The sequence below is a fragment of the Lepidochelys kempii genome, chromosome 1 (assembly GCF_965140265.1).
Source record: "Lepidochelys kempii isolate rLepKem1 chromosome 1, rLepKem1.hap2, whole genome shotgun sequence".
Classification (NCBI taxonomy): domain Eukaryota; kingdom Metazoa; phylum Chordata; order Testudines; family Cheloniidae; genus Lepidochelys; species Lepidochelys kempii.
Genome location: NC_133256.1, coordinates 177,450,974 through 177,473,116, shown reverse-complemented (window position 1 = coordinate 177,473,116; position 22,143 = coordinate 177,450,974). Strand labels below are relative to the sequence as shown.

Sequence of the window (22,143 nt, the reverse complement as noted above, 5' to 3'; positions counted from 1 at the left end):
AGCCTCTGCTCACTCCTCATCTGTTCTCACCCATCCCTGCCCCTTTGCAGAGAGGAGCCTAGGGTCTCCCACAACTGCTGTGGCTACTACTCTGGGTGACTCTGCAGGGGTAGAGAAGCTGTGTACACCCTTCTTGCCTCACTGCACAACCATACAAGGCAAGGAAAAGACCTTTCTGTAAATGAATCGTAGGAGATTACTCTGAATCATCTGTGAACAGGAATACATCTGATTAAACAATTGTTCATAACTGTTTTCCAATGTGGGATGCAGAATTTGGTCAATGCATTGACAAAGCTATGCCACACTCTGTGCTCCACAGAGAAGCTTGTCCATTTTCACCATATTCATTTAGACTGAGCATAGTGAGAGTAAATTGGGTATAAAACAACCATTCTGATTTGTCAGCATTTCACATCCTTTCTGTACAGGTGTAAGAGATGGGAGGCAATGGAGGATCAGGCCATCTTCATCTAATTGCACCAGCTGTCCTATAGTTGAGAAGTCCTATTTAGGCCATACTTTTTAGTTTAGTATTCGGTGGATGAATGTAGAGAACATAAAATATGTAAATGCACACACACACATGTGTCTCAGAATATCTTTTAAAATAATTCTCAGCATGAATTAGATTCACATTGATTCTCTGCAGAAATACTGGGCCAGATTGATTCATATACTCTGGCTGCTTTGAGCCACTCTGGTGATGAAAATTAGCTGTAAACTGGGCTTCCATCTTTGTATCATACTTATATGTCCCCCATTAACACAGTGTTTGAGTGCCTCGTGATCTTGAATATATTTATCCTCACAAAAACCCTCTGAGAAAGGGAAGTGCTACTATCCCCATTTTACAGATGGTGAACTGAGGCACAGAGAGACTAAGGGCCAGATTTGTTATGGTATTAAGGCACCAAAAGATGCAGACAGGAATCTAGTGGAACCCAATGTCAGTTGGGCATCTAGGTGCTTTTGAAAATTCTGCTAGACATCTATCTGCATCTTTAGGCACCTCAAAACCTTTACAAATCTGGCCTTAAGTGACTTGTCTAAGATTATACAAAATGTCTGTAGTGCAGCAGGGAATTAAACTGGGGTTTATCACCTCCCCACTGGTTGAGGTGGGTTTACAGTGTTTTGAGTTACCAGAGTGATTCAAAGCAGCTGAACTAAACTGGCCCAATTTTCAGAGATTTCCCACCCTTCTTTCTATTATCACGTCATTCAAGGAGAAGTCCTGTATACAGCTGAAGATCACATGAACAATTAATGATTGACATTACCTTGTGTGCGGACAGGATCTGACATAGGACTGGGGTCACTCAGACCTTGTGAGTTGATTGCTCTCACCATAAACAGGTAGATTGTATTGGGTCGCAATCCTCTTAAAGTGTAGAGTGTTGTCTTTACATGATTAGCAACTGTTTGCCAGCTATTGCTCACAGATTGACTGCAATGGAAACATGGTTGAAGACTACAGATTAAAGCAAGAAGAAATCATAGAAATATAGCATTGGAAGGGTCCCTGATAGTACAGTTCCTTGCACTGATGCAGGACTAAGTTTATCTAGACCATCTCTGACGGGTGTTTGTCTAACCTGCTCTTAAAAACTTCCACTGACAGAGATTCTACAATCTCCCTAGGTAATTTGGTCCAGTGCTTAATGATCCTTACAGTTAGAATCCTAATGTCTGAATCTCTATTGCTGCAATTTAGGCCCATTACTTCTTGTCCTTTCCTTAGTGGTTAAGAACAATTCATCACCTTCCTCTTTATAACAAACTTTTACATACTGGGGAGAGAAAGGATTTGTAAAATAAGTTGGGTTTCATTTCCTTGCCAAGGTTAACCACTGGAGAAAAAAATAGCAAGATCAATAAAAAAAAATAAAAATGAAGCTGTTCTGCTGGTTTTAGTTAATTCATGAAGAGAGTAGGCCACATTATGAAACAAAACAATAGTACCATAAAAATATTTCAGCCCAGCTGAAGTGAAAGCTTTTCCTAATACATTATAGCCCACTAAAATAAATACCTGCAAAAGGAACAGATATAGAAAAGTGGAAAAGTAAATTTGAATGATAAATGGGGCCCTCTTGAACAAATATTTGAAAATAATAAACCTGTTAAAAGAATAACTTTCTATACTACAGGGTAAATTATGCCAATAAATTGTCCTGCTAAAAGAATGTGTTCTCCTTGAATTAAATCCATATGTAAAATTACTATAGACCCTTTCAAAAACACATCTGTAAAAGAAGAAAAATGCATGAATACATTTTCCTGTGCTTAAGTTTTCAATTGGACTGTCCTATAAACAGAATATAGCACCTTGCATCTGTAAAAATCTCAAGTGTGATTGTTAAAAATAGCTCCCTATGAATATATGGTGATTTTTAGAGTCATCGGTGGGATGTCATTGCAGCTTATGTAAAGTCAAATGGGTACCTTTGCTAAGGATAAAGAGAGAATTTCATTTCATAGCTGTCGGTTGTATATTATTCATAAGAAAGTTTTTCTACCTTTTCCATTTGGGCTTATTAAAGGTAGTCACTATTTTCATATGAATCAAAAGACATACTGGAAGTTACCATTTTTACGGAAAACAATTATTTGCATATTTTAGAAATGGCACATAGATATTTATGTAGAAGGATGAGTAGTCATCATTGTGGCCTTTTAAGCTGTTACTGTACATATTTTATAGATTACCATGCTAACTAAAAGACAAAATATATTTACTCCTTTTCTTTCACTTTAAGACTCTGATTCAGGAACGTACTTAAACATGACCCTAATTTGAAGCACACAAGTAACCCATTGATTTAAGTAACCTACTGAATTGTGGCTTGCAAATACTGTGTGCATCTATGAGGTGCTCAGCACCTCAACTCTGATCAACTTCAGACTTGCAGGATCAAGCTCTAAATGATCAGATGTTTGTTTTTTTAAATGATATATTTTATTCCACATGGTATACACATACTGGAATTTCAAAAGGGGTGGTTTGTTTTTTCTTAGGTTCTCCTTTAAGAAGACCAAACATCCCAACATGTTCAAGGTTTAGTGAATACTATTATTAACTTTTTTTAAATCTGGTTTGCCCAACCCTAATTAAACTACCTCCTCTCAAGCAGTCCAATTTCAATGTCAACATTCTCATTTGAAACCCTCAGTGATGATCAGGATTAAGAAAAAAGTAACAGATGAGTGAATGCATAGTCAAGCTATACTTCTGCTGACCTGAAGAAATAGCCTAGTGCTTGTCTAAACTTTCTATTAAGAAATAGGTGGTTAATAATAAAGAGAAATTCTTGAAGATTAAGAATGAACTTCATGCCATCAAAGATAAGGCCTTTAGTGAGTTAATTGAATGTGTAGATATCCACACAGGTACCATCAGATCAGAAGCACAGTTAACACTGGGGTTAAAACAAAATTAGAAAGGAAAGAGATTAAAAGTGGAAATTTTCACATACCTAAAAGCTTCAATGATATATGCACTAGCTGGTAAGCTTCCAGGGGTGCCTGGCTGCCAGGACAAGGTGACACTGTTCTTAGTAACGTCAGTGACCTGGGGTTTGGATGGTGGCCCAGGAAGGTCATTCAAATCGTAATTTTTACTGATTGTTGCTCCACCAGACTCTGTAAGGGGTAAATAAAAAAAAATAGTTAACTTTTATCCTTGACTGCACAATTTGATTTCAAAAAAGGAGAGGAAAGATAAAAAAACTATAAAAAATAAATTACAGTAGTCAGCACAATGGCCCCAATTCTTACTGACCTAACTTAACAATAACAACAGAGAGTCAGGTTTACATTTAGAGGCTTATGTTACTGGATGATTGGCTGTAGGTCTTTAGATAAACGTTTGCTCATAAAACAAACCAGAGAAAGCAACAACAATAAAAGAAAAAGGAGGAGAAGAGGCAGGCAGCCTAGTCTATTTTATTTATTTTTTTTAATAACTGGAATAGATTCACCTAAAATGTCAACACATCAGTCAATGTAAGGCATGAGAAAGCCCCCAATCCTACAAAAGGATCTCCAGTTAGGTAGACTTTTTCACTTTTTCACCCCAGTGACTTCAGTGGGATTCTTCATGGTCATAAGGACCTTCCTGCATGGAAACAGTTAGTTTGTTTGTACTCCAGTTTAGACTAGATTTAGCTCTCTAACTTACCTTGATACTAATACAACTGGTTGTACGATCAATGGAGATTTAGAGCAAATAATACCAAAATCTAAGGCTGTGAAGACATCCAGCCTTTCTACCTAAATCTATATTAGTCTCAATCCCGGTTCCCTTTAAAACAGATCTGCTATAATACGGTGAACACAAGCCAAGAGAACAACAAGCCTCTGACATGACCTACCTGTCACCTCTAGCACAGCACTCCAAGATGTCTCCCCACTTGAACTTGTTGCCACACATGTGTAAGTGCCAGTGTCAGATATCTAGTCATACAAAAATGGTTAAGGGCATTTTTGACAAATCTTTAACATCAGGTGGCACAATCCTCTCAGTTTTTTTTCTGAATATTTCTTGATGTAAAATAAGAAGGACTTAGCCGACATTGTACATCACTAAAGGACACCAGACATTTCTCAAATAATCATTTAATGGTGGCTTACTTTTAGAGAACTATAATAAGATTACTTGCTCTTAATAGTTTCACTTGCTTCCCCCCCCCCCACCCATTATTCTAATTCTCATATAGTTAATGTCAGTGGTACAGGGTATAGGTATTACAGAATGGTTAATTTAAAACATGTCACCAATTTTTTTTTAATATATGAAGGAAGATCCAGGTGAATTCCAGTAAAAATATAATATACTATAGATGTGACTGAAATTATAATTTAAAGTGTGTCTAAATTATTGTGAAATGGGTACAGATTTCTACTTCTCAGAGGAGATTAAGCTTCAGTTTCATAATCCCTGTCTTGATTTACAGTTTCCAATCACAGCAGGGTTGTCTCACCTCCTTTTATTCCTCTGTTGTAGAGAAAGTATTACTATGCAGTTTATCATGTATGGGTCTTTTAGATGAGACTTTAAAACCAGTCCTGTCTAGTTAGTATGGATATTAAAGTCCTCATGCATAACATTTTCTAAAGGGTAAGGCTGGGTCAGTGGCCTAGGCCAAATTTCCCTCTTCCCTCTCCATTTTTATGCAGAGTGGAGTGAGCTTCTTGATGAGCTGGCAGCTGCCTTTCACACCAGAGGGGTTTCAGTGATGCTGTATGTGCATTTCAGTGGTGCTGTAGTCTGGAGTTTGAGAAGTGTTTGGGGATGAAAAGCATTATAGTCACATAAATGATTCAGATATGCAGAGTTTATCTGGGGAAATTGTTTGTGGTCACATTGACACTATTAGAGTTATTTCCCCCCTCTTCTTTTTATTTATTTTTTTTCTGCCACATTAACTGATTTCCCCTGATGTTTTGTTATTTCTCACTTTGAAGGCTAAGGGATGCTGTGAATGAGACCTGATGTTTGGTCTGGGGAAATCTACAGAGATCAATGGAATACCGCAGTTGGCCAACAGTGTGGAGTCTACTGAGAAGCCCCAAACCTGGTGTGTGTAAAGCATGTTAGCCTAGAGATGGAAATGGAGTTGGGAGAGTGCTGACCCTGATGATATGAGAGAAGAATTATATTCACTGGGGGAAGACTGCATTGGAACATCTAAATGGATATAGGACTAAATTCAAAATGGTTTATTGGACTGTAAGGGAATAGCATGTGCGTGCTCTGTACTATAATAAATTGGAACTGAAATCAACGTGCTCATAGCTTGATTTTCCAGATGGCTGTTGAGGCAAATCAGCAAGATGCGCTTTACAATATCTGCTGATACATATTTTAATTGATTTTGAAGTTTATCGTGTTTGAATCATGTTGGCACTTTCTGCTTCTGACACATTATCGCTGCAGTATACTATTGTTATGGACAGGGCACAACAGGTAATTAGTGATGTAACTATTTAGTAGATTTGTATAAGCAAGGCCTGAATTTTAAGAAGATGCAGCTGCCTTCAGTCAGAAAGGCTCTCTGATAAAGGCTGAAATATTCAAAATGTGAACTGGTTGCTAGGGAAAGACAACAGCACTTGACTGGAGATAGCCTTATCAGCTGGAAGGGGAGTGGTAGAGCATTCTCTGCTGTACTGTTTTACAATGTGTTTTATGAGCTGTTGGTTGGGAATACCTCCTCATTATGTGGTAGTGGAAACTCTTTTTTAAGGCAAAGTTTCTTAACTGCATTTGTGCATCGCTGTTGCAAAGTGGAGTATGGCACTGGACACTGTGAGTATACTTAGAAGGCAAATACTATATATAAAGAATACTTGGGGTATTCCACTTCTTCCAGGCCATGAAATCAACTACCAGCTATGCAGACTATGAACAGATTATGTGTACCTAGTGAATTTCATATCAGCATGACAATATTGTTTGCCTTTTAATCTTTTTTGCTATTAAAACCAAAAATGGAGAGAAATCAGACAGTCAATGGCAATTCATTGTTTTTCAACATCCCATACCATCTCAGTAGTGTGGGGAAGGGGGCTTAATTGAATGGGAGATAGGTGTTCCATATGGGAGGACAGATCATGCCACTGGCAGAAAGACCAAAACCTAACCTCTACATAGCTTGTGGATTAGACACCCACTCCCAATGGCTGCGGCCAACTGGCTGCTTTTAAGGACATGAAGGGAGACATCTGAAAATCTGAATACATGGATGGATTATGATCATCATTAAGCACTTGCCCTCCTTTCCCTGGTTAACACTGGGTATCTGGGCATGCTATGAATAATAAGTAAGCGGCTTTTTTGGAGCAGAGAAGGAATTTTCCTGTCACCGTTGACCTGGATATGGAATTTTTTTTCACTTCCTCATAGCAACCGGGATATTTGGCACATAGGGGAATTGTGTTGATTCACATTCAAGGTTTGGCCTGGGGTCCAGTGTGGTTGCTACGGAGCATGGGCAAGGTGGTGTAGGGGCTCCAGAGTAAATGTCAGCATTGAGCTAAGAAGGACCATATCCATTAGATGAACTGCAATGAGCTACCTTGACATATACATTTAACCCTTGTATGCAATAAGGGCAGTGACAATTATTTTGGTAAGATGCTAAAATCCCTATTGGTTTGTTATGGTGAAGGGGAGCTAATTGTAGCCTGAGATTGGTCCTGTCTAAAGGACTTCAGTTTGGACCTCCACTGGACTCTTTGTTGCTGTGGTAGCCTTAATGGAAGACTTAAACTTTCCAGTTTACATTAATTCATAAAAGTTGCAGCTTCCCATTTAAACTAGGGCTGTCAAGCAATTAAAAATTAACTGTGATTAATCACACGATTAAAAAATAATCACAATTAATCGCGCTGTTAAACAATAATAGAATACCATTTATTTAAATATTTTGGATGTTTCCTACATTTTCAAATATATTGATTTCAACTACAACACAGAAGACAAAGTGTACTGTGCTCACTTTATATTTATTTTTGATTACAAATATTTGCACTGTAAAAAACCAAAAGAAATAGTATTTTTCAATACCCACATTACAAGTATTGTAGTGCAATCTCTTTATCATGAAAGTTGAACTTATAAATGTAGAATTATGTACCAAAAAAACTGCGCTCAAAAATAAAACAATATAAAACTTTAGAGCCTACACGTCCATTCAGTCCTACTTCTTATTCAGCTAATTGCTCAGACAAACAAGTTTGTTTACATTTGCAGGGGAAATGCTTTCAACTTTTTGTTTACAGTGTCACCTGAAAGTGAGAACAGGCATTCGCATGGCACTGTTGTAGCCAGCATCACAAGATATTTACGTGCCAAATGCCCTAAAGATTCATATGTCCCTTCATGCTTCAACCACCATTCCAGATGACATGCGTCCATGCTGATGATGGGTTCTGCTCGATAATGATCCAAAACAGTGTGGACCAGCACATGTTCATTTTCATCATCATGACTCAGATGCCACCAGCAGAAGATTGATTTTCTTTTTTGGTGCTTCAGGTTCTATAGTTTCCGTATTGGAGTGTTGCTCTTTTAAGACATCTGAAAGCATGGTCCACATGTCGTCCCTCTCAGATTTTGGAAGGCACTTCAGATTCTTAAACCTTGGGTCGAGTGCTGTATCTATTTTTAGAAATCGCACATTGGTACCTTCTTTGTGTTTTGTCAAATCTGAAGTGAAAGTGTTCATAAATCGAACATGTACTGGGTCATCATCCGAGATTACTATAATATGAAATATATGGCAGAATGGGGGTAAAACAGACCAGGAGACATACAATTCTCCCCCAAGGAGTTCAGTCACAAATTTAATTAACACATTATTTTTTAACGAGCATTATCAGCATGGAAACATGTCCTCTGGAATGGTGGCCGAAGCATGAAGGGGCATATGAATGTTTATCATAGTTGGCACGTAAATACCTTGCAACGCTGGCTACAAAAGTTCCAGGCAAACACCTGATCTCACTTTCAAGTGACATTGTAAATAAGAAGCGGGCAGTATTATTTCCCATAAATGTAAACAAACTTGTTTGTCTTAGTGGTTGGCTGAAGAAGAAGTAGGACTCAGTGGACTTATAGGCTCTAAAGTTTTACACTCTTGTTTTTGAGTGCAGTTATGTAACAAAAAAAATCTACATTTGTAAGTTGCACTTTCACAACAAAGAGATTGCACTACAGCACTTGTATGAGGTGAATTGAAAAATACTATTTATCATTTTTACAGTGCAAACATTTGTAAGAAAAAATAATATAAAGTGAGCACTGTATACTTTGTATTCCGTGCTGTAATTGAAGTCAATATATTTGAAAATGTAGAAAAACATCCAAAAATGTTTAATAAATTTCAATTAGGATTCTATTGTTCAACTGCGCGATTAAAACTGTGATTAATCACAATTAATTTTTTTAATCACAATAATTTTTTTTTAGTTAATCATGTGAGTTAACAGCAATTAATTGACAGCCCTAATATAAACCAATATATGGTGTTGAGTCTTTCTTCCTGGTGTTACTGCATTGAGAAGGGTTAAGGAGTATCTTTCTGAGCCTTAAAGGAAAATGGGTATTAAAGAATGAGCCACTCAAGGATCAATAAAAGCTCCATGTCTTTTAAAGTCACACTTAATGCCAGATTTTCCTTTCCCTTGCCAGTATTTCCTTTCTCCTTTACAGATCATGTACCTCTAACAAAGACATTAATGTGCTGGCACGATTCAACAAGTATTTTACTGTTTGCATAACCGCATGGAGGCAGGGATCCCATGAGCTTCTGCCTCATGGACACTCCACAGAAGCCCATCATCAATGCTCTGAAAGTTTGTTTGAAATCACCAAGCTCCCACCTCTAATTGCTGCTTTCTAACACTACTGGTGGATCTTGACTATTCAACTGCACTGTTTAATCCAGCTCTACAGTAAAAATGCATTAACCTTCATGGCCCAAACCCGCCTTTAGCCCAGAGAGGGAGGATAAATTGTTTACTCAAGGAAAGCTAGCATAAATTTTTTTAATAAATTCCATTTTGTTCCAAGGAAGTTAACAATTCATTTATGATCACTGATGAAATGTTGGCAGAAAACTAAACTGCTGCTCATTTCTTGTTCTTTATAGTTCTGCAGATTCTCTTTTTTTTTCCTGATAAAACTAAGTACAAGCATTAGTGCTGATGAAATTAAATATTTCCTGAAATTATTTTTAAACAATTAATGTATAATATAACTATTTTTACCTTTCTGCACCATATGTAATATATATTTGGATATTTTTATGAGTATCTCTATACTTCATATATTATACATAAATACATCCATCTACACAACGTTTGCCATTCGCAAGATAATATTTACCGACAAGGTACAGCACTGTGGCAGCTGAGATACTGCAGATTTTGTTTGTACTCTAAAGAAGACATACTAGTGTTATGTCAGATATCAATGTGATAAATTGTTGGTAAATTTTGTCTTTTGAGTGGCAACCACTCTGTGAGAGTATAAATATATTAAAGAATCAGTCCTCTATCCCTGATCTGCACCGCAGCATAAAGCAGCCAGAAAGCTACTTTAAATGAGCAACTGAGGATAACCCCATGCCACCTGGCTCCTGTCGCTTCCCACAGAGGTCATTCCCCGAGTGAGGAAGGGACGGGTTGGAGCACACAGTACCTGCTGGGACCAGCAGATTTTGAACACAGTCCTGCTTTACTTAAGCAAGGAGTGCCAATGACTTCAGTGTGACAATCAGCATGTGTAAGGGTCACAAGCATGGCTACAGGAATGGACTCAATTATATAAGAAAATGTCCTATAAATTTAATTCTAAATCCCTTTGAAAAAAAACATACTTCAAATATATGGTGTTTTTATTTTATTTTAGTTAAAAAGTCATTTAAAATGCTTGACCACAGGCGATTAAGGGACCAGAATTTCATTTCAGATCAAATTTCACATTGACAACTTTTCATTTTGTCTCTTCTCCCTATCTGAATTCCACCCTCCTGAAATTCAGGGCATCTGATTTTCAGATACCTCAAAACAACACTGGCCAGACAGTGTTCCATGCCTTATGCCAAAGAGGGATGCAATACTGCCCTAACCAAGCAGCTGGGGAAACACCAGCACACATAGGACAGAACCAGCATAGCCAGCTGCAGGGTACCTCCCTCTCCCAGGCCCTGGTGCAATGGATTTGGTAAGGGAGGTAGTGGCCAAAGCCTGGCTGCAGTCTCCTGGGAGACAATTATCAGCTGGAACAAATGAGGCTACTCCAACTTGCAACTTTGAATGAATTGGCATCCAGCCTCAGGATCAAATGAGATGGAGATGGTGACCAGTCCCCCTTCCATCTCCTGCATGGAGTGAAGCTTGACCAGCCCCTACTGCTAGGTACTATGTTCTAATGCATTTTGTCTGAATCCTAATGTATTACCTGAACCCTCTACAGCAGTGGTTCCCAAACTTGCTCCACCGCTTGTGCAGGGAAAGCCCCTGCCGGGCTGGGCAGGTTTGTTTACCTGCCGCATCTGCAGGTTCGGCCAATCGTGGCTCCCAGTGGCTGCGGTTCGCTGCTCCAGGCCAATGGGAGCTGCTGGAAGCGGTGCAGGCTGAGGGACGGACTGGCCGCTGCACCACTTCCAGCAGCTCCCACTGGCCTGGAGCAGCGAACTGCGGCCACCGGGAGCCGCGATCAGCCGAATCTGCAGCTGCGGCAGACAAACAAACTGGCCCGGCCCGCCAGGGGCTTTCCCTGCACCAGCAGTGGAACAAGTTTGGGAACCACAAGGCTACAGCAATGTTAAATCATATCCCCCTTTTTTATTTCTCTGGCAGAGAATTTTGCTCAGTGAAGCTTGCTGGTGAAAGACATTATTCTAAATGGAGGGGCACATGTCAACTTTGAAGATAAGGATGTCTAACTGTTTGATGGGGGCTCCTCACCAGCTCAGTAACGATCCAGTCGGAACAAAGATTCATTTATATTAGTACTCACCCGTAGACTTTTAATCTGCAAAGTCCCCTGCTCCTGTATTGTTGTTCTAGGATCTCTGCCCAGGAAGGTGAATCCTTCCTTTAACCAGCTAATAACAGGAAGTGGGTCGCCAGTGGCCTTACACTTCAGCAAAGCTGTCCCATCTACTGCCAACGTCTGATTGGCTGGACCTTGGAGAATGATGGGTGGAGGTCTATCTGTCAAAACTAAATGACAACACAACAATTACTGAACCTCTCTACCTTTTAACAGTTAATATCTGTCATGTTTAACAGTTAGTATCTGGCATAACAGAATATAGATTTTAAGAAAATTGTATATGATATCCAGGGAGGTTGAAAACGCTAATTTCTGCAATGCCCATTATGCATTCATGCACCCACAACTGAGATGTTTTCTTGGCATATTTAAAAGGGTTGTGCTTAGTTACAGTGAAATGGTACCTAGATGTGAGTTTGCTATAAACAAACACAGAAAGGTTATCACACTTATTTGAGTAAGGATATGTCTACACTGAAATAAAACACCCCCAGCTGACGCAGATGTAAATTGCAGCATAGACATTCAGGCTCGAGCCTGAGTTCTGGGACACAGCGAGGGAGAAGGGTTCCAGAGCCCAAACATCTACACTGCTATTTTATAGCCCTGCAGCCTGAGTACTGCAAGCATGAGTCACTGGCCAGCCGTGGGTGTTTTTTTATTGAACTGTAGACATTACTTAAGGTTAGCTAAAAGTTAAGACCCTGGTTCAGGAAAGCACATGCATAGGTGCTGGAACTAGAGCTGCTGGGGGTGTGGCAGCCATAGGTGTCGACTGCATGGGTGCTCCGGGGCTGGAACACCCATGGAAAGAACTAGTGGGTGCTCAGCACTCACTGGCAACCTCCCCCTATCAGTTCCTCTCCCTCCCTCCCAGTGCCTCCCACCTGCCGCAATCATCTATTTGGCTGCGGGCAGGAGGCACTGGGGGGTTGGGCGCAGAGTGAGGGTGGGGGCGCTCGAGAGAGGGGTTGGAGTGAGGGCGGGCAGAGGTGGGGCAGGGCAGAGCAGAGGTGAGGCAGGGTGAGGGCAGGGCCTGGGGTGGAGCAGGGGGTCGAGCACACCCTGGCAACTCAGAAAGATGGCGCCTATGGTGGCAGCACCTCTTGGCTTAAAGTGGTTTCCATCGTAATACAGGGTTTACATTTTGATTCAATGGCTCTCAGCACCCCCACTACACAAATTGTTCCAGCAGCCTTGAGCACATGCTTAAGTTTAAACAGGTGTTTCAATCTCATGGGTGTCAAAGTTAAGCATATGGTTAAACACTTTCCTGAAAACAGATGGTCTCCTGAATCAGGGCCTTAGAAAGGCTGATGAAAGCTAAGACAGTTGTCAACCAACCATAACTGTTAGTTAAACATGTGCATTTGATCACGTTTCCCATTCATGTTCAATGTGCAAATGTTCATCATTAGGAAATAACATCGAACACCACAAAATCTTTCCCTAACTGATCTACCTGATTGCATCATGCTCTTCAGTGAGGAACAGTTCAGATTTAATCAAGCTACCAAATCAAGTCATCACCTTTTGAAACCATGAACTCTGTTATTATTCTCCTAATATTTTACATTTGCATGCTTGAAATAAGTCATAAAATGTTCTTAACAAGTGAGTGCCTAGCTGCACCTGAGCCTTATTCTGCTACCAGTGGGATATCGTGAAGATGAGGTAAATGATCATGTTAACTTTTCTTACAAGAAAATTTTTTCATAAATAATTCTGATGTTCAACCTATTCCCTGTGGCATCTGTGAAGGATAAAAACATAGCTTTGTTGTTTCTGTAAGACTTGTTTATCGAGAGAGAGAGTAAGATAAACAAGGGGCTGGATTCTTCATTAATGTCAATGGAGTTATACCATCATAACACCCATCTAACAGAATTGAGAAACAGTTCTCAGATGTTTAGCTTCCATACTGTTATAACTTTAAAACTCTGAGCAGTATGTTTGGCATCTGAATGAAAATATTCTGATAAACAGGATTAGCTCCTGAGCTAGTGTAGGTTTGCATAGCTCCACTGATGCCAATTGAGTTACATCAGTTTACTCCAGCTGAGGATCTGGCCCAATGTACTTAGCATACCATACATGCCTCTGAATGAAACCACAATAAATTGAAGTGTGTCTTAAAGAAATGTGGGCTTGCATTGTGTTGAACTGTTCAAGACATGAGGTCACAGCATTGTCAAGGCTCCAAAGTACTTTCGGTATACTGTTTAATATATAGGAAAGAGGAGGGCTGATGTAAGCATTTGTTTTTTTATTCAAAATGTTTGTTTTTGGAACTGTAACATCGCAACAACCCTAAAACCTTCTCTTAATCTGGGAAATAAGGCTGATGACTCTACTTGCTGTAATAATACTTTGGGTTGTGATTTCAACAAATTTATTGTAACTGAACATTTAAAATGTGCATCGAAAGCTAATTTAGAACATTTGTCACAGGAAATGAAAACTGCCTTGGAAATTCTGAAATACCATACACTGAATTCAGCTATAACACAGGAACCAGTAGGACACAAGAAAGACACATGGGGATGTATTTTCACCTCAGAGCACATGTTTACATCTCTTTAGGGTTAAGCACAGTTACACACAACTGTTGAAGAGAGAGTATGCCCTGTCATTTTAAGAAATAAAAACTCAATCTCAATTTTATGCTGTAATTATAGAAACATGTGTATGGCCCATCTAAGTACTATACCTACAGCAAAAATATATTCAGGTGACAACTAGGCCACATAAGTTTTCATTTGCATTTAATGCAGAGCCATGAGTTTTCAGTTTTCTAGGTGAGTAGGTATAGATTGAAAGAATGAAAACATATAATTGCTTAGGTTGAGAACTATACATCTTTAGTTATTTGTAGCAACTCATTGCCTTGTTTTATGGGTAGCAATATAGGTATTTTAAAAGCCTATTGTTTTTTAGATATTGCTCTTTGGCATCTAATTAGTTTTTTTACTGCCCAAATGAGTAGCTCATAATCTTTTAAATGGGTTTGATCAATAAAGTAATTGAAAGTCTCCTGGCCAGAAGGAATCTTCATTTTCAAGGGTGTTATGGGTGAAAGACTACTACAGGTTTCCATGACACTAAGGCTAAAGGTTAAATGAACACTTAGGATTTCCAGTGATCTATGAACAACTGTATTGTCTTCACTTCTATGACTTGTAAATCTTCTGTAAAATGTTTTGAAATTATCCTGTTTTTGTCAGTTATTTAAATATATAAACAAGATTCCTATGATATAGGTTTTTCAGTGAATCAGGAACTGACACTTGAGCAGAGCTTTGGAGAGATGTTTGTATATGTGTGAGGGTCTATCTATCTCAAAGATGGATAAATACTGTAAAAAGTCAATGAATGGTTGCTCTAATTTTTAGGTGAATTTGTTTTGTCCAAGCACAAACCCTTTTGTGTTCATTTTCTACAAACATGTGCGATTGAGCTATACTGGAATGCATATTTACAGAAAGTGAACTTCAAAGTCATATGTGCACGCATTCATGGAAATGGAATTTAAAATTAGGATCTACAAACATTCACATACGCATGTAATCTAGTGATGGAAACAATATCATATGCCTTATCTGACCAGTCACAACTAAGCAATACAACTTGAATTTCAAGTAGAGAGAGCTGGATACTCACAGAGAACTATTTGTGACTAATCCATAGAGTTAAAAAACATGCACAGTGGCCAAAAAGATCAATCAATAAATATAAATAATTAATTGATTAGAGGAAATTGAGATTTACTTCTGAATATTCTGTGCACAAAAAAGAGACTAAATTTATGGAATAAATGACTAATTGTGAATTATTCTGTCTATATCACACAGAGACACAGGTAAATGGAAGCTCTTTGTTTATTTGCATGACCTGCTGTTATAAGACTGTGAGCTGCATGCTTACCTTTGCTTTTGAAAGATTGCAGAGACTGTCTCATTTTTTTAAAAATGATGTTACTTTTCCAGATGTGAGTTAGACACTGGATTTATGTGACGATCTTTCAAGACAGTACAAGATTTGAATTTCAAATATATTGAAGGCTCTTAGCACAGTCCATAATCAGCAAAATTATCACTCAACTCAGCACATTTCATCACAGCAAGTAATCTTTTCTCATAGGAACACTTGAGTTAAAAATATTTCCAGTGAAGACGTCTAAGTGCAAAAATGTAACAATTGAAACACTGCTATATATGGTATAATTAAGCACTTGTTTTTCTGCACATGACATATGTTTTCATTCTGTATTGGAATTTCAATTGAATCCAAATTACTCTGGGATCAAACAAAAATGTGTTCAAAATGAAAATGATGCCTTGCCACTATTATTAAATCATTAACCAAACAGAAAAATTCTGGGCTATGAAGTAAAACTGAAATCACCAGCCAAAAACTGGAAAGCTAATGCTTTAATATATGGCTAATATTTGAAATGTTTATATTTTAATATATTTTAAACCCCGAAATTAAATTTCTCTACTGATAAAAAACATTAACTTCTATAACCTATACTCAGCATGAGCTGAGAAAGAATATTTAGATATTTATGCTTAATTCCCTAATAAAAGGCAATGTCAAAAATTATCTATGATACAGTGGTACCTTTATTTATACAATCACAATTGCAAAATACTCTTTTTGTACATTCCTCATGACCTTCATCCACCCCTCAATACCATAATGAATTCATATTTCTATAAAATAATCTTGTAGTATATTACAGTGAGTGTCCTGACTTTCAGGTTCTGGGAGATATTTGAAGAATGCAGGTTTTTCATTCCTTTAGTCACACAGGCACCATTGAATGCTTTCTTAAGGAATGTAGAATGCTAAGTACCTTTGAATGTAATTAGTTCAACCTGAGTTTGCTTTTTGCCATGGACACCTTAATGAGCTTTTTCTGTTGACTGGCTGCATAAGCTGATGCAGATGCAGAAGAGGTCAGTTATGATTTCTTTTTTCATACAGAGAAATAAATAAAGATTAAGAAGGACCAAAGGCCTTGTCAGTCTAAAGGAAGAATTTCTCATCACTGATATCCTTGAACCTGACTTGCTCCTTTCGGCCCCTGTTGCAGTAAATCTCTGCAACAACAGCAGGTGCAACCATTAACAGCTCAATGTCCTATCAGCCAGTGTTTGTATGTTCTATTTATTCCAATCACAGCCATGGCATTGAATCAGACAGCGCCGTGGACGGATATTAAAAAATACTGCCTTTCCATTAATTTTAAATGACCTTTTAATCTACATGTAAATTTGAATTGTATGAAAATGCATCATTTTGTCATAGAGAGTAAGAGAAAGGGAAGACTTAAGGAGGTCACAGAGCAAAGGTTAGGCTTTAATCTCCTAGAAACTACTTTAAGGAAATGCAGTGCATGCTTGTAAAGATGTAAGGATAAGGAAGAAATTATCTTTCCTTGTCATAAAAATACAGACAGCTTTTGGAAAACAACAGGGAAAAAAAGGCATCAAATTCATGCTCAAATCTCTATAGCGTGTTTCTGAACCTCTCTACCTGTCACTTGCGATGAATATGCTTTTGTGAAAAGCCAGATTATTCAGAATTAGACATCTTTTCAAACTTTCATGATGTAGGCAGGTCTCTGAGGGAGCTGTAATAGTGGATCTGTGCATGTAACAACAGTTTTAAGGGCAAAAATTCGTCGAAGTCTGTCAGGAGATATTTAATGAGTCAGTTACAATAGGGAATAATAAGGCCTGGGAATGAGATGACCTGCTAGGCAAATAGGAATTTCAGCTCCATTTTCTTTAGTAATATAAAGGCACTATTCTGCCCTAGATCCATGAACAGAACTCATACTGATGTTAACAGGATTCATGGGTGCAAATGAAAGGAGATATACGTAGTAAAGAATGCATTTAAGGTATTTTCCTAAAAGAAAATGTTGAAATGACTAGTGACAAATCACACTGTGTTGTAGTATTTGTCAATCTGTCTGATTCCCATCATTGCCGTATCTGAGCGCATCAGAAACATTAATTATCCTTAAAACACTCCTGTGAGGGTAAGGAAGTATTACGGGCCCCGCTTTACAAATGGGGATTTGAGACACAGAGAGACTAAGGGCCAGGGTCCTCAGTTGATGTGCACAGACACAGCTCCATAGATTTAAATGGAGTTATTCCAGTTTTCATGAGATGACGACACGTCCCAAAGTGACTTCCCTAAGGTAACACAAGAAGTCTGCTGTGGAGCTGGGAATTGAACTGAGTTTTCCTGAGTTGCTATTCAGTGCTTTACCACAAAACCATCCATTGCGCATTCTGGATTAGAATACGGGCATCTTAGATTTCAGTTCCACTATATTGAACAGTGTCCTTTAAAACAAATTATATTCTGAGCTGGTGTAGCCCTCCCTTTTCACTGATTGTTTTAAAGAGGTACAAAATTTCATATAATATGCAAACTTGTATTCCATGTTTTTGTGTTCATGTAGAAGACTCTGCACCGAGGTCCTTTTTGCATTATTCATAATTAGTAGAAGCCTATATGTTTGCCGATATGAATTACATGATCTGACATGTCTATATTTACAAATTATATTTTAATTCTTCAGTGCTATTGGTTAAAACAAACAAACAAACAAAAAAAACCCCAACAGAAATCCTGATTTCTCACCATCAGTAACTTCCAGTTGAGCCTTTGCTAAAATGCTCCCAGCAACTGTCAGCGCCTGACAGATGTAGTAGCCTGCATCAGATCGTTGAATGTTGGTAATAGTGAGGTCGCCTGTTGGTGATACGGAATACCTACTGTTGGGTTGGAGAGGCTGGTTTGGAAAGAGTAGATTCTGTAGAGACAATTCAAGCCACATCAGCGCAAAATACAAGAACATTGCTTTTCCCTCAGTCGAGGGCACAGTAATTTTCTTTACAAGGATTATGTATAAACACAAATAAAAAAACACAACTATGTATATAGTATCATAGGTGTGCATAGAGCTTTACAGACACATAATAAGCCAGTGTTCCCTGCATGGAGAAGCTTGCAGTTTAAATTAGACACAGCACCACTGAGAAATGATGACAGACAATTGTGTTGCCGGTAGCGGTTGAGGTGTGGAGGAAGATTTCAGCAAATACATGCGGGTGATTTGTTTGTTTCATATGTATCTCATTAGTTCTGAATTTGTTTCACATGTACCTTGATAACTCTGAACTTTATTTTAACAACATACATAGCTGGGTGTTACATCAGGAGGAGCTAACACTAGAGTGCACATTAGAAAGCTAACTAAAAGGAATGAATTATGAATAGTGATCTGAAAGAGCAGAGTGAGATTGTTTGGCAATGAGTACTGTTCCTGGCAAAGGGGGAAGCATGAACAAGGCATTGAAGCAGAAGTGGCAGGAGGATACAAATGGATCATAAAGAAAGAGGGGTTGGCAGAGCATGGGAGGTGAAAGGAGGAGTAGAAGGAAATTAAAACTGAGACGTAGACAAGAAGCAGACAGTGTGGAACCTTGAAGGTGAGGACGAGTATAAATTTGATGTGAAAATTGGCAAGGAGATGATAGTTTTGAGGAGGGGTGGCACATTTAGATTGGGGGTGGGTTATTTTAGCTGATACCCTTTTAATGGACTGGAGGGGGAGAGATGAGAACTGGGGAAAATAGAATGGAGGAGATTCAGTAATCAGTGCAAAAAGATAATCAAGGCAGGAGCAAGGGCTTTAGCAGCTGGGGGCAAATTTTAGAGGGAAAAGTGATAACATTTGACAGTGGCTTTGATGCGAGGAAAGAAGGGTTGAGAAGAGTGAGAGACAGCACTCGGGGAAAGGCAAGTTAGTGGCAGGGAGGATGGAAAAGGGGAGTAAGGGAGAGGGTTTAGGAGTTATGATGAGATGTTGGTACTTAAAGGAGGAAAACTGCCTGAATTAACTAATTCCATAAGAGTTATGGAACCATGATTTATGGATTTATGAACCAGTTTAAATAAAACAAGCACTGAACCAATCCCTATAAAAATATTACAATTGTTAACACCAGTGACATACCAAACACTGCAAAGACACTACCGTAAGCTACTGATCATTACTCTAGGACAGGTTTCAGAGTAACAGCCGTGTTAGTCTGTATTCGCAAAAAGAAAAGGAGTACTTGTGGCACCTTAGAGACTAACCAATTTATTAGAGCATAAGCTTTCGTGAGCTACAGCTCACTTCATCAGATGCATATCGTGGAAACTGCAGCAGACTTTATATATACACAGAGAATATGAACCAATACCTCCTCCCACCCCACTGTCTGGCTGGTAATAGCTTATCTAAAGTGATCATCAGGTGGGCCATTTCCAGCACAAATCCAGGTTTTCTCACCCTCCACCCCCCCACACAAATTCACTCTCCTGCTGGTGATAGCCCATCCAAAGTGACAACTCTTTACACAATGTGCATGACAATCAAGTTGGGCTATTTCCTGCACAAATCCAGGTTTTCTCACATTCCCCCCACCCCCATACACACACAAACTCACTCTCCTGCTGGTAATAGCTCATCCAAACTGAGTGGTCAGTTTGGATGAGCTATTACCAGCAGGAGAGTGAGTTTGTGTGTGTATGGGGGTGGGGGGAATGTGAGAAAACCTGGATTTGTGCAGGAAATAGCCCAACTTGATTGTCATGCACATTGTGTAAAGAGTTGTCACTTTGGATGGGCTATCACCAGCAGGAGAGTGAATTTGTGTGGGGGGGTGGAGGGTGAGAAAACCTGGATTTGTGCTGGAAATGGCCCACCTGATGATCACTTTAGATAAGCTATTACCAGCCGGACAGTGGGGTGGGAGGAGGTATTGGTTCATATTCTCTGTGTATATATAAAGTCTGCTGCAGTTTCCACGATATGCATCTGATGAAGTGAGCTGTAGCTCACGAAAGCTTATGCTCTAATAAATTGGTTAGTCTCTAAGGTGCCACAAGTACTCCTTTTCTTTTTACTCTAGGACAGTGGGTCTCTACTTATATGATTGTGTGCCCCTTCTTTGTGTCTATAGTTGTTCATGTTCTCCCCCTGCCCCTCACAAGTATATATACTGCAGCCAGGCTCTGAAGGGAGAGCAGAAACCAGTGGCTGCTGGCTGGGCACTCAGCTGTATAGGTAGTGCTGTGCCGGCAGCAGCTCAGAAATGAGGGTGGCAATACGATTTTTCAATATCACTTCTCACAGAAGACTTAGCACCCCATTGCCACCCTTACTTCTGTGTTGCTGCTGCCACCCCGGCGCTGATAGCTGGAGTCCCACTGCTACCAGGTGAGGGATGTGCAGGGGGAAGGAGAGCCCAAGCCAGCCAATGCTCGTGGTCCAGCTGTCACCCCTGGGGCGGTGGGGCTCCGGCTGTCCCCCGAATCCTATCTCCCCACCTCCTGGATGTGCATGACCCTTTTGCACAAGCCCCAGCCACCTGGGACTGATAGCCAGAGCTCGTACCTCCCCTTGACACATTCCATGCTTCCTTTGGTTGGCCTGCTCCATAGTTTGAGAAGTCTTATTTTAGGGTAAGATAGTTTTGTTTGGCTTTCTAATAATGGGAGTTTGAAAAAGTTCAGTTAAGATTTCAAAGTTTGCCTACTGGTACAAAGCAGAATGTCTAAATATGCAGGATGGGATTTTTAAAATCATTGAGTGTTGACTAAAACTGTTCCAAATGGAGCCAATGGGAGTTTTACCATTGACTTCCATAGGAGCAAAGTTAGGCTAATCCTGAGTAGTTTTGGAAAAAATTGCACCTCCTACCTGACATGGCTTTGCTGGCAGTGTAGATGCAACTGTGTCAACAGAAAAGTGCTTCTGTCGGCTTAGCTAATGTCATTCAGGGAGGTCGTGTAACAATGCCAGGAGAACACTTTCTGCCGCTTTATGCTGTGTCTACATTAGGGGCTGTAGTGGAAAAGCTATACTGGTCAAGGATCTGTAGTGTAGGCAAGCGCTGAATGAAGAATGAGCATAAAAGCCCACTTGTGTGAGAAAAGTGAGAATTTTGATGTGGTACAGTTTTGCAGCCACTCATCACCCACCTGCGGATTTGTAGATGGGAACACAAGGTAAAGGTAGTGCAGGATCAGGCCCCTAATCCCTACTAAGTACAAATTGGGGTTTATAATCATGTTCACTGTTGCATTCAAAACATTAATTTCTGATTATGTGGCCTTCTTTGATTCTTCAGCATGGGCCAGATCCTGAGGGGCCTCAGGCCCCAGTGAATTCTACACTTCAGTGGGAATTGATGAGGCTCAGCCCCCTTCAGGGTCAGACCCCATGGATTATAAATGGCCGTAAATTGACCAGAGAGTAAATTTAAAATAATTTAAAATAAAGTAAGTGGATTCAATTAAACTATTTGCTCAATCAGGCCTAATGGTGACATGCTGTGCCACAATCAGCCCTGGCATAACTCCACTGACTTCAATGGCTTTATGTCCATTGATTGTAATGGAGTTACACCAGGGATTAATTTTGCCCAAAGCGTTTAGGAACTAGTGACTAGTAAGAGTAAATTCATTGCCTTAAGCTGCTGCATTTCATTGGA

At 39.4% G+C, this 22,143-nt stretch overlaps 1 protein-coding gene across 11 annotated transcripts in view; it reads right to left on the bottom strand.

Moving 5' to 3' along the window:
• Positions 1-22,143, bottom strand: part of ROBO2 (roundabout guidance receptor 2) — a 639,395-nt gene that overhangs the window by 117,968 nt on the left and 499,284 nt on the right. For all 11 annotated transcript variants that reach the window (XM_073303863.1, XM_073303872.1, XM_073303897.1 and 8 more), the window contains 5 exons: positions 18,239-18,410; positions 11,534-11,739; positions 4,377-4,458; positions 3,480-3,645; positions 1,284-1,450 (listed from right to left, as the gene is read on the bottom strand). In XM_073303863.1, the coding sequence (XP_073159964.1) occupies positions 1,284-1,450; positions 3,480-3,645; positions 4,377-4,458; positions 11,534-11,739; positions 18,239-18,410 (793 nt within the window). The remainder of the gene's footprint in view (positions 1-1,283; positions 1,451-3,479; positions 3,646-4,376; positions 4,459-11,533; positions 11,740-18,238; positions 18,411-22,143) is intronic.